Source organism: Condylostylus longicornis, unplaced genomic scaffold (genome assembly GCF_029603195.1).
Source record: "Condylostylus longicornis isolate FDR11 unplaced genomic scaffold, ASM2960319v2 ptg000132l, whole genome shotgun sequence".
NCBI classification, from domain to species: Eukaryota; Metazoa; Arthropoda; class Insecta; order Diptera; family Dolichopodidae; genus Condylostylus; species Condylostylus longicornis.
Genome location: NW_026578100.1, coordinates 46944 through 61110, shown reverse-complemented (window position 1 = coordinate 61110; position 14167 = coordinate 46944). Strand labels below are relative to the sequence as shown.

General features: G+C 32.4%; 1 protein-coding gene across 1 annotated transcript in view; it reads left to right on the top strand.

Annotated features, from left to right (window-relative positions):
- Positions 1-14167, top strand: part of LOC129614972 (homeobox protein orthopedia-like) — a 79561-nt gene that overhangs the window by 32671 nt on the left and 32723 nt on the right. Inside the window, exons 3-4 of the mRNA XM_055529970.1 lie at positions 12571-12693; positions 12915-13081. Coding sequence (XP_055385945.1) covers positions 12571-12693; positions 12915-13081 — 290 coding nt within the window. The remainder of the gene's footprint in view (positions 1-12570; positions 12694-12914; positions 13082-14167) is intronic.

Below are 14167 nucleotides of genomic sequence, written 5' to 3'. Positions count from 1 at the left end.
TTGGCTCTTAGCAGAGTTTCATTTTGTGCCGCCTGAAGTACACGACAAGTTCGTCAGTAACTTCTGGTAAAAATCAGAGCTCAAATATTAAATTTCAAGAAATTCCATTATTCCGCTCCGTAGATATGGTAAAAAATGTAAAATCTGCCCCAGATCAGTTTCCGAGCCCTTATCTTTCCAAAAACTTTATAGATTTATTTTTTTAACAGCTCGAAATTAAATATTAAATTTCGAGGAAATCGGTTGTTATTTTTCTTTGTATACGCAAAAACATACAAAGAACCTCTTAACAAAAGTTAGGAGATTCCGCGTACGGCCATAGTCGATATAAACTTATACATAAAATTTCATGAAAATCAGTTCAGCTCAACTCGAGATACACGCGTGCATACACAGACAGACAGACAGGCTGCTAAAAACAAATTTATTTACACTTCTCTACCATGGAAAAGGGCGTTCCTGCCGAAAACTCGAAATCGAAAATTTGTTGCTATCGAATTACCTGCGTTATTGCATACACAATGCGGTCGGCAACTATTTGGTTATCTCATAGAAATTGTTGATGCAGTACTGAAATTTTGTCCAAAAAATATGATACAGTAGCAATTATTTTTGGTAAAAGTCTTTTAAATTGTATTGAAAAATATGTCAAACAAATTAAAGGCTGCGTGAAACATTGTCGCACTTACTATCTGTTAGATAGTTTAAGTGAACTAACTTCATATTTTGCACTTAATTAATTTATTTATTAAAAACCCTACCTATTTATACAAAAACTATACCACTTAAAATTAATTATTTCCCACAGAAATAGGTTAGTAAGCAATTTTATGCATTTATAAAATTCATAGTTTTCCATATCATATCCATATTTTATCATATAGGTCTCAAATTTATTTAAAGTAATGTTAACAAATAAAATATATGTAATTTGACTCCTTCTAAAATAGTCAAAGTTATGTATGGTAAAATATTTACATTAACTAACTATAATGTTTGGATCAGCGTTAATATTAAGTTTTGACAAATTAGAATTTTAGAAATTTTGGTGATTTAAATAAGTGGGAAAGTAATAATAAAAAATATAGAATTCAGAATAATTGTTGTGTAACACTATCCAACTTTTGAAATCATTCATTCATACTCAATTCTACTTATTTTCGTTTTTATTTAGGAATCAATTGTTAAGTTGTTAATTGAAATTAAGATTCAATAGCAAATTTAGAAAATTTGAATTTGCGTTCCCTTATATTTTCGAAACCTCAAGCTTTTCTAAATTTCTCTAAAAGATTAATTTTATGACCTATAGGCCACACGACCAATGGCAGTATATCCAATGGCAGCAAATGCAAGAGAAGCTCAAGATCCTGAATAGGAGTGGAGCGCAGAACCCTAGCAAGAAGTAACATTGTCATCGTTTGGACCCTGCTGATTAATCTCAGGTTCAAATGAGTACGGAGCACTACACTAGAAATGAGTACGTCACTACACTAGAACTCCGTACATCAGGACCATGTTTAGTTTCAGGTCCTACCTCTTCCAGCTGGCTTCCTTGCACGAGTAAAGCGCAATAGTTGTTTTTTTCATCTTAATGATGTCAGACTTCAAGTTCAGCTTTGAACCCAAAACCAGCCTCAGGAATCCAGCCTTGCTACTAAAGGATAGACGGATACTGTCAAGTTTCGAAGCAGTTACGCCTGGAATCTTATAAATTCTAATGAAAGTAACTAGCTTCATCTTCTGAGGTTTAAGAGTTAGTCCACAGCCGGTCGCCAATTCGAATTGAGGTTGAGGACCCTCTGCATCAGCCCATTTAGGGTGTGCAAATTATATATCCAACTAAACAAACACTTGCAGAAATCATAGAGTCAAATTCAAAAATTTCTGTTGATTCTGAAAATTAATATTATTCTCATAAAAATTTTATTCCCATAAAAAATTAAAATTCAAAATTTTAATTTCTGTTTTTTTTTATTATATTTTTTTTTTTCTCATTTTACTCTAAAATTATTTCACACGGTTTTGACCAAATAAGTAAAGTAATTGTTTTTTTCATAATTTTCATTAATCTCAAATTTCAATGATAAAAACTTAATAAACATATTTTTTTATAAATTTTCGTTTTTAAGTGCGAAAGATTAACTTCGACACTACTTAAAAACAACCAGACGATATTAGAACCATTTTTGTTTTTTTCCCTTTTCTTATGAAAGATTACTACTCTGTGTAAAACTATCAGAATGGGATTTATTTTTCTAAAAGTAAATTTTTTAGTTTAAGACTAGCCATAAGAAAATAAAGATCTATTTTAAGAAATTAATATAAAGAATATTTTTTATGTCAAATTTCTTTTTTTATTGAAATTAAAAGTTAAAAAATCTGATCTGATCTGATCAATTTTTAGGACATTACCAAGTTTATAGTTAACATACCTAGAAAAATGTAAATTTGGCTCTTAGTAGAGTTTCGCTTTGTGCTACCCGAATTCCCTGAAATGCTTGCCATTTAGTTTCGGTAACAACCAGAACTCAAATATCAAATTTCAAGAAATCCCATAAATTCGTTCCGTAGATATGATGAGAAATGTAAAATCGGCCCGCAAATAAGTTTTCGAGCCCTGATCTTTCCAAAAAATTTATATGTTCATTGTTTTAATACAGGGAATTCAAATATTAAATTTCAATGAAATCGGTTGATTATTTTTCTTTATATACACAAAAATGTATATTTGGCCCGTAGTAAACGTCCATTTGCTGATGCCTGATTTCTTCCAAAACATAGAAATTTTCGCGGACGGTCGACCAAACCTTATATATGAAATTTCAAGTAAATCGGTTAAATACTTTCTTCAAAATGGTCAAAAATGTAAAACAGGCCCGCTAAAAAGGGCAGTTCCCGAGGCCTGATATATCCCAAAAGTTGATCAATCCGTGCCATGGTCGAAATAAACTTACATACTCGTATAAAGTTTCATTAAAATCGGTTCAGCAGAACTTGAGATACACGCGTGCACACACAGACGGACAGGTCGACAGACCGACTGGTTGCTAAAAATAGTCTATTTACACTTCCCTACTATGGAGAAGTACGTTCCCACCGAAAACTCGATATGCAAAATTTGTTGCCATCACATAACCTTCCTATTGTATACAGAATACGGTCGGTAATCAAATAAATATTGTGTTTTATTAAAATTATTACGGAAAATAATAATATCAATAATAAACATAAAAAAAACAATACTGATTAACGAACAAAATTAAACTTGCAGGTGGATCCCAGACATGGCCACAGCCAAGTCATCTGCGTGGGCGACCACCTTATACCTTATAGCCCTCTCCCTCCAGGAATACTTAGTAACTGATTAATAACCACTTTCCAGGGAAGAAGAGAAAACACAGCCCTTGCGGGATGCACCTTCCAACTGAGCGCCTAATGCATGAGCCGCCAAAGGAATGAAGACGACCCTGACAACATTCCATGATCTTGGAATGTGGATTAGGTCAATACAGCATGCGTAGATAATTTGCAGCCAGGGCAGGATGACCTCGACCGCATTCCGTAGTTTCACCGGCACTGTTACGACTGGGCCTGCTGACTAGAAAGACTGGAAGTTGTTAATGGTCCCTTTTCGGTGACCAAATCCTCGGCATTTGGAATAGACTTCCCCAAATATTCTGGGAAGTGCGCATTCATAAACAGCCCCAAGAACTCCGAAGCGAAGCTGGTCCAGGAGCCTGCAGTTGCGGGGAATAACCCGTCACGACTGGGTCACTTGCCAAGATCCTTCTAAGTCTAGAGGCCTCCGCAGTCCCCATAATCCTTCCACAAATTTGCCTGCAGGAGGATCCCTGCGCCTTCTCCTTCTCAGTTGATGCTTGTATATCCTGAGGTTACACTTGTATGCGTCTTAAAACTGAAGGAGCACTCTGGTTGGTTGCCAATTCAAATTCCTATATAACGATGGTCAGAAAAGGAATGATTTTCGGCCATTTTCCAATTCGTGACTAAAGCAGCAAGAATGTTTGAGGCAAGGATAATATCCAAAACCTCTTCCGATTTTCAGCAATAAAAGTGGGCTCTAGATCTCTTTTACATAATGTGAGGTTAGTATTCAAAATCAATTCTAAAAGTGGCTCACCTCTCATATTAGTTTCCGAGCTTCCTTAGTTCACATGATGCGCATTGGCATCGTTCCCACTAATGAGGCCGACTCGGAGAGACTTAGCCTTCTCCACCAAATCTTTCAAATTTTCGGGCCGAAACACTCAGGACAGGTATACTGATCTTGTAGGTATAATATCCACCAGCGTCTTTTCTGCATCTTCGTCCAGGTGCAAGCCCAGCAAGACCTCTTCTAGATCCAGGTGCATCACGTAATGGTCCGTCAGTCCCGCCTGCCAATCCACTACACTGTATTTTAAGCCCAATTGTTGTGGTTGCAATTGGAGAGACTCTGCGCTGCCTTGGCGAGCATGTGGTATCCGTGAGCATTGTAAACATCTTTACGAACAATTAGGCCGCGATTAAGCGAGTGCTGCAGTCGTAAACTTCTGGACGTAGGTCCAGAACGGTCCTAGATTGTAGGTCGTCTCTTAACGAAAAGACGTGGTACTTCGAGATAAACTTGGTATGCGTTCCTGGGCACAGTGGGATTTCGGGGTACTACTAGGCAAATGGAAAGGAGAACCTGGGCATGCCTCTAAACACTCACAGACTGCTGCTACGCAGTGCAACGGTAGAACGTACCAATCTCAAATGGGCGAATGGAACAATATGTATCGCGACAAGGAAGTTGTGACCAAAGCTAGACTTGCGTCACCCTAGGGAACTGATATCTCTCCGGCGGGAGGACATTGGCGCGATGATAGGGTTTTAACTGGACACTGTCTGTTGGCTATAATGCCAGGTGGAGGGTCCGCCCCGCAAACGATCTGTGTTAAAACTCTTAAAAATAATTACAAAAAAGTATATAACTAAATGATTGATCAGCTTCATGACCTAATACTTTTTGAGTATTTTTTTTTTAGCAATAACCCGAATTTGAAGAGTTAAATATAAGAATAGAAAATGTAAGAAGAGAAAATAATACTTTACTAATTAGAATCTATATACTATATAATTACGTTCGGTAACACTAATAATATTTATTATTAAATCTTGTTATAATAAAAATCGAACCCTGAAAAATGCGTTCTTATTGGAAATGAAAATAACAAAGTTTTAGCCTTAAAAATCAATATCAGCGAGTTTTCGCCCCTAAATACCTTATTTGCTAAAGTTTAATATAATAAAATAACATTTTCTTGTAAAATTTTGTCTGAAAAAGTTTGTCAATAAATTTAATAAATTTAATAAATACTTTTCTAACTAACACATTTTCCAACAAATAGGGAAAAGAAAACATAACTAAATGCATACGTTTAAACATATAATAAAACAATTTAGATTTTTTAGAACTTCGCCAATTTTCACACTTTCAGAAATTAATTTATATACAATATTTAATAAACTATTTTGCTAAACATATTACAAAAATAAATTTTTGAAATACTAAAAAGGTTTATAGGCATATACAACATATTAATTTTGTTCAAATATATGTGAACATAAGTATAGGTATTAGAATTGAACATTTCGAATTTTTCGTTCGAAAATTGTGAAATGAGATTGTAAGCAGATGCATATTAAGTAGATAATTATGCATGTGTATTTTTTTAAAGCTTCCTGACAAAACATTCAAAACAATAACAAATGAAGCTTTAATATCCAGATAACCCACAACATCTGATGTGTTTGCAAAAAGCTTTAATTCTATCTAAGCCTATTTCATCCTAAAAATATTAAGATAATAATTGTATTTTCCAATATTTATTTTTTGGTTTGTGTTTCTAATTATATAAAGTGTAAAAAAAAAGATATATACAAAGTATTTTTGTTTTACAAGAACTTTCACAGAAAATCTTTAAAATTGGCTAAATCGGGTTTAAAAAGTTCCAGTGTCAGATTTTCTGGGACCCTACTCGCAAAACTTTATCTAATGTCTTTTATCCCATGTCTCTAGTTCTTTAGAAGTGCCCGTACTTTTTCACACCTCAAAAATAGCTATATATGTACATATAAAGGCATTATTTGAGCATAGCCAGTATTTAGGAATTTTACATATGACAGCTATGTACATATGTACATATAAGTATATTTTATCGCTTTTGTTTTAATTTTTCTGAATCTTCCTTCGCTGAACTTTACATATTTTATGTCGTTTATATTAAATTTTATATATTTTAATCACACTGTCTTCCTAATAAAATGTTTGAATCCCTCTCTTTAAAATGTTCAAATGTTTAGCTTCAATCGTGCCGAAAAATGCAAGATACTTTTTTGGCACGTTTCAATATGTTTACAAAAATTCTGTCTGCTTACAAAAATTTTGTACCATAATATAGAAAGGTGTATTATAAATTTTGCACCATTTAATATAGAAAGGTGTATGGAATAAAATATGAATAAACATATTTCCATAGAACAATTTGTTTTGTAATTGTAATATATATAAGAATAATCTGACTGTGGAATTGACCCCTAAAATTTTGAAAGTTTGTTAGAAAAAAGTTTCTTTGTAAAAAATCCACCACCTTGAATATTCATTGGTTATTCTTATAAGAACTAATAATGAATTATAAAAGAAAAATAAAATAGCTACACGTTACATTAGTAATTAGTAATATTATTAAAGTAATATTCACAATACCTGTTTATATGTTCCTATGATTGTGTGTTTCAAATAAAAGGTTGCATGTAGCATCTCATGTACATAGTACTTAGTACTCATTTAGATTACAGTACAAAACAATGTGAAGAAGAATTTGTTGGCAGTTTATTCGTACCTCTATAGGTCAGTTGACAGGGCGCTCGCTTAGAAAGCGGTAAATTACTGGTTCGAGTCCAACTCGAGAAGAAATTTTTATTCTTATTAATAACCCACTTCTTAATTATTAAGGTTTGAACAGTGTCGACTTCCTATCCTATTTCGAGTTATATGAGGGTCGCAGAAGTAGAGTGGCGTAAGCCACAAATAAGAAAATAAATTTTTTTTTGCTGTAATCGGTTATGTACATCTTCTAAAATCAGTAATATTAGTGTTCAGTTTCGAAATAGCTTTTTCCCTATTTATTTTTCACAAAAGTACTTTTGCTTTTGTAAAAATTTTCTGATTTTGCAAAAATTTTCTGATTTTTCAAAAGCAAAGTGGCATAATCCACATTGTGGCTTACGCCACTCTGCTTCTGAGCCCCTCATATAACATCGGTAACCTATTTCTTAGACAACATTAATATCTGGTGAACATCTGCAAAAGCTAAAAAGTAATAGTAATCGTTCTCCTACTTCAAAATATATCTTTGTGCCTTAACTAAATCAATTACTAGACATACTTCTTTGTAAATCTTTTTCATTACGTAAACTGAAACATAACGTAAATATTAAATACAGCAATCCCTCCTATAACGTAATTTTTGGGACCGAAAAATTTTTTCGTTAAGTGAAATTACATTATAGGAGGTCCAACTAAACTAATACATATGACTAATATGTATGTACATACATATGTATGTATACGTATGTACTTGATATTTGCCTAAACTAGTAAGTTGTCTGTTGGTAAAGAAAGAAATTTAAATGAAAAAAAAAATAGATTATTGCATATTAAATTATTTTAAAATTATGTAAAACGAGGTAAAAATTACATTAAGTGAAAATAGGTAGGAAAAATAAAATTTACATATATCGAAATTATATAGTAAGAGGTTACGTTATAGGAGGGATTGCTGTATGAAAAAATAAAATTAATAAAACTACTTTGCAAACCATGGATTTTTAAAACTGCTTTTTTATTACAGCATTTTTAACTTGAGTATTTTTGTGCAAATCTTAGAACTAATATTTAATTCACTTATACTAGTCCAATTATAAACAAGATAGACAAAAATTTGCAAAGGTACAAAAAATCAAAGACTAAATAGTATCTCAGAACTTTCGTTGTAAGAAGAAACTCGGTTTGATTAAATGACGAGCTATTTCAAATATTGCTGAAAGCAAAAAAATACGATTTCACATGTGGGATGTCTTTAATAAGAAGACATCCCACATGTGAAATGCTGACACAACATTACATCAGCTACCGTATAATACCTTTTGTGTACAAAAAAGTTATTACAAAAATTGCTAAAGTAATTTCTTATACTAGATTTTTTTTTTCATCGAAGGAAGGAGGAAAGCATAAATGCTACTAACATGCCATTCCCGTGCATTCCATAGTTAGTTATGTGTTTTACCACCAAAACCTCCTCCTTATGTTCTGATACCAGTCCACTTAGACCAACCATCAAATTTTCTTTGATATAGATTGAAAGCGATTGAACGCTCCCCGATTTGGTGTAGCGCATTTTGCGATAAATCCTTTTTAACCTCCTGGGAGAATCTCGGATAACAAGGAGCCGAGAGGCCTCTATACTGACATGTTGCTCCAGATGAGCTCTATGTCTCACCGCCTTTTCGTTAATTTCGTCAGCTACATATGGAACTTTTAGATCTCTGTGCAAATCTCCGTTTCGCACATACCAAGGGGCATCCACCATATTTCGTAAAACCCTATATGTTTGGTACATCCCCACAACTGGATACCATACAACTTGACCGGTTTAATATTTTGGTTATAGACCCGGACCTTATTCTGTATCGGCAACCTTGACTTGCGACCTAGGAGACAATACATTTCTTTATATATTAATTCTAATTCTGTTTTTTTCTTCTTAACGTGTTTTCTAAATATTAGTTTAACACCCAGTGTCGTTTCTAGATATTTTGCCGGATTTTCCTGCGCAATATTTATCCCATTTAAATTAACACGTTGGGGGTTTACAAGAACTTTATTTACAAAATTTACTTATGCAAACTTAGTTTCATTTACTTTTATTTTCCATTTCTTGGTCCAAGCATCAAAACTAATGCCTGCTGTAACTTTCTTGTGGCGTCGTCAATATTCGATGCTACAGCCATAATTTCAGTATCGTGAGCATATGTAGCCACAATTGTGTTTTCTGTTTGAGGCACATCTCTTGTAAAGAGTTGATATAGTATTTTCCCAAAATACAGTCCTTAGGCACACCTGCTCTTATTCTCTAAATGTGGAATAGTATCCCTTCTGTTTGACTTTAAATAATCTGCCGGTTAAATAAGAAGAGAAAATATCTACATATTGCTTTGATAATATTGTTCTAACTTGTATATTAATCCTTCGTGCCAAACCTTGTCAAAATCCTATGCTGTGTCTACAAAAATTATTGCACAAATTGTTCAAGATAATCTGCAAATATTTCAGCCTTATCTTTGTTTTCTATTACCCATTAATACCCACCCCTAATAGGGGGGGCATGTAAGGTTGACGTTTTAATATTTTTTGTAGCCCTCCATAAGGAATAATTACTTTCTTCTTCTGCTGACAAATTTTTAATGTAATTATCAAATGAATCTTCTTTGATTCTTCTTATTTTTCTTTTTAGATCCTGAGTGAGTCGATTAAATGCAGTTTTATCTGCCAGATCTGGTGAGTTTTACTATCTTCGTCTAGCTCTTCTCTTTTCGCTTATCATATTCAGTATTTCTCTCGGATAAGTCCAGTCCATGTATTATTCCAGGGAGCGCTTTGTATGATTTTATTGAAATTCTCTACCTCAGAGTTCAAATCATCTTGGGTTCGTAATTTAATTCTTAAGTTTATTATTTAATATTCTTAAGTTTATATTATTCTTAAGTTTCTTATTCTTAAGTTTATATTATCTCTTCTTTAAAACTAGCCCAGTCAGCGGATTTATTAATCAACATGAGCTTATTTTGTTTCTTGGTAACTGTCTCAAAATTAATATAAGTGCAGAATGATCGAAATCCAAATCATTGTTATCTTCTGAAATTTGGCGAATTTTCTTGACTATAAAATTTTCTTGTCCAGCAGATCTGATATTTTATTTCTATCATTCGGCCAATAGGTTCGTCTACCAGTGAATTGGTAGTGACAACCAATCTCTTTAATAACTTTTTTTAGCTCTCTTCCTCTTGTTGAGGTCAATCTAGAACACCAATCAATATGTTTGAGATTATAGTCACCTCCCAGAATCTTTCTTTAAGGAGATTCAGGAGATCTTTGAATTAATCACTCTTTATAACACGTCCCGGAGGACAGTAAAGTACAACAATATAGAAATTTTGTCTATAAGACTCTATTCGTACAGAAACAAATTGGATTTCGTCTCTTTCTACTTACTTATTCCATTATGTTTCATATTATTCCTTATCCAAATTGCGCAACCATCTTTCGATTTATTATGAGGATGCGCCGCTTTATAAATTATGTAACTATTATTTTTATATCTGTTTGCTGTTTTAAATGTGTCTCCGTTACTAAACATATATCAATATTTTGGGTCCTTAGGAATGTTTCTAATATACACTTTTTATTGAGAACGCCATTTGCGTTCCACGTCGCAATTCTTATTTTAGCTTCATCTATTATTTTTTATTCTTTTTGGCGTACATACATAAACATTATCATAGTTTTTATCATATTTTGCATCATTTGCATTATATTTATATTGCTTTCAGAATTTTTTTTAGGTGGTAAATTCGTTTTTTGGTATGGCTATATGTTTCACCACTCGCCACTTGGGCATATTGTATTCCCTGCACTTTTTTATCCAGTGTAGTTGTTTTTGGGGTTTTTGAAGTTTTGGGAGTATTTCTTGGTATAATTTTTATTGGTTTATGTTGTGTATGGTTATTTTCTCTTTTTTGAAATTCCTTTGCGATTATACAGCCCCTGCAATTCGCAGGATGTGCCTCAGAACAATTAGCACACTTTGGAGCTTCGATTTCTTGTCGTAACTTTTTCCGTATTTATTTCCTTTATTGTATTTAGATTGCTTGATTTCAATTTTAGATTATTATTTTCCCCTCTGAGATACTGGATTTCATTTTTCACAAAACGCTTCTAGCTCACTTATTCTTATATTTAAGTGGTAGTTTTCAGTTTTCTGATCTTTTATTTCATTAACTGCACCCATATGGATATTTTTCTGTTTGCGCCTTTTTCTTTGGTTTTACCATATGGTGGTAACCGCATGACCCGAGGTGTTCTTTTAGAAGGGTCGGTAGTAGATGTTTGATGCAATAAGTGGTCTCCCCCAGAAACTGCGAGACCACCCTTCGAAGAGTGTGGATTTTCCAGATTTAGTGGATTACCACGTGGGGTATAAAATCTTTTTGTTCATTGCATTGATTTTGTTTCATTTCGGACTTTACTTCTCCCAGCCTTTCCGAATAAATCTCTCGTACAAGGCAGCACGCCCAATGTCTGCCGTCCGTCAGGGATCAGTCGCAGACCTAGACAGCCGTTAATTCTGGATCAGACGCTCCTGGATTTGTCCTGGATTTTAGTGGGCTCTTGCCACCAGCATTTCTACTGCGGGTATTTCGCACCCCCACCTGCCGGACAACTAATAATAGATAAGATCTACAAAATTACTGCAATTGAAAGTCAAGAATTCTACTTCATTAAAAAATTTTTAAGTTCTACGAGCAAGTAATTTAACTAAATTTTGAGTGCATAATATGCTTTAAATGCACAGAGCTTACACAACTTTGGTCATCTGATCGTATATAAATTTTACCCACATGTCAGTTGATTTAATTCTAAAACATATTTTTAAAAATACTAATTTATAAGTCACAATGCTTACAAAATTTTATGCCCATAACGAAATAGAAAGCTTTTTAAATCTTTAGTTTTTAGCACTTTTCCAAAAATTTTTTTGAAAAAAGTGCTTATTAGTTTCACTCTGTCCGTCCGTCCGTCCGTCCGTCCGTCCGTCCGTCTGTTCGTCCGTCCGTCCGTCCGTCCGTGTGTCTGTTTACAAAACTTCTACATTCTTAAAGATAGAAAGCTGAAATTTAATATGTACATAGATCTTTACTAAGCTCTTTAGCAAGCTTTTCCAAATTTTTATAAACTCAAAAGGCTAACGGTAAATTACATGAAATTAAAAAATATAATTATTTTTCTTAACTCACACAATTGACCCTTAAAATCGAGCATTATGTTAACCCCTTTTTATATTAATTTTTGCTTTATTTCAAAGACTATGCATATATGCGTCATCCTAAATATATGCAATCCTAGAACTAGTTTTGTGTATGAATGAAAATAATTTTTATAGTGTGATAGGTATACATAGAGTGTTTTTAAAAGCAGAATTTTCACTTGTTGAAGGGAAAAGTGCTACAATACAAACCATTGGTTTGACCCAACTTTATTTTATTTAAAAACGTAAACCAATACAATATTTGTATTATTTCCATATATGAAAACAAAATAAAAAAAAACTACAGATCTAATCAACACGTGAATGAAGAATCTACTTTTTAATCTATCATTTTAAACTGATAAAAATCTAATACAAACAGTTTCTTAGTTTGAAATCTAGTAATTTTAAAACCTTATTTAATTTATTTTTTAACAAGGCTTTAGTCAACTTAATCAAACGGGCTCTATTCCTCCTTCTCTCAATGGAATTAATTCTTGTATTAACATTAGCTCTACTATGGGTAGTGGATCTTATCAACATTACGGATTAAATGCTATGGGTAAGAAATCATCACGTTAACTGAAATCAAAATGATTTAAAAGTTTTTAATTTCGCGCATCAATCATATGGACTGACTTAACTATTAACGTTGTTGAAAAATATCATTTTTGATTTCGTGCAACGTTATCTTTTTAAAATTGGCCAATATACTCTAGAATATGACAGTAAATTTTTTCCAAAATGTCACTCTTTGATATTAATAATTTTTTTATCATAAAGGAGATTCTGTGATGTACCAACATTCAGCTAATGATCCGGATTGTTCAGAAAGTTCACCAAATCATATAGCAGCATCCAACAATTTAAATTCTTGTTCATCAGCCACACCACCTTTACCAAACAACCACCAAGCAAATAACCAAAGTGAGGGAAATGGAACGTCAATGGTAATTAATAAGATAGTACATCTTTAAATATCTTCTATTTCACATATACATATATTAGTTTCAAGAGTCTTTTAATAAAATAAGTTTTATTATTCTCTGCGTTAGTTCATTTCACATTCATTTAGCTTTACTTTATTTACACATTTTACTCGTATTATCTCTATCTTTTTGGAACCGAAGCTATAAGCAAATAGTAATTTTGTGAAAATTCGTTTGAATCTTTGTGTCTTAAAAAAAATTTATAAATTTTTAATACCTTAAACTAAACAAGAGTATGTGCTTAAGTAATAATTATTGTTATTCCATCATCTTTTACATAAATATAGGTATTTTAGCTTTACAATCGCAACGTTCAAAAACTTATGAAGCTATGAGCTTCATAGGTTGTAAATTTACAGATAATTGTACAATCATCTACTAATAAATTATTAACATTGAATTTGTTTACAATCGAGGGGATTTTACAATTTTTGATATTCTTATGTTTTATGAATACGAAATAAATAAACATCTTAAATTAAAAAATATTTTTTCAAATATGCTTCTATACCGTCTCAAAAGCACAAAAAAATTGGGGATAACTTTAAAAGTACAGAAATGTTGTAATTTTTTTTTGTAATACAGATGTTAAACATCATCAAGTCAAATTTGTCGAAACGAATTGTCATCAGACCTGAAAAACCAACTTAAAACGCATCTTGGTAATCAAATAATAAAAAACTAATAACAAATAGACTAACCATTAGTTGTGTCTATATGTCTACATATGTTTTAGTGTTTACATTATTCAAAATACCACCGTTCAAATTTCATTGATGTAGGTCTATTAAATTTTTACTTGTCAAATTGACATGTACAGATTTACTTTCACTTAGCATTATTTCCCATTTATTTAACACTAATTTCATTTAGATTTAAAGTCATTCTATATTACTACATCCTTCCTGCAATTTTGTTCACTGGTTTTTCTATCATAATAACTTTTGCTATACTTTCCAAGCATAAGAAAAATTGTTAGGTTTACTACAGCATTCATGACTTTTCCCATACATATCTCTCTCAACATTAATATTAGCTCAGTCGTAA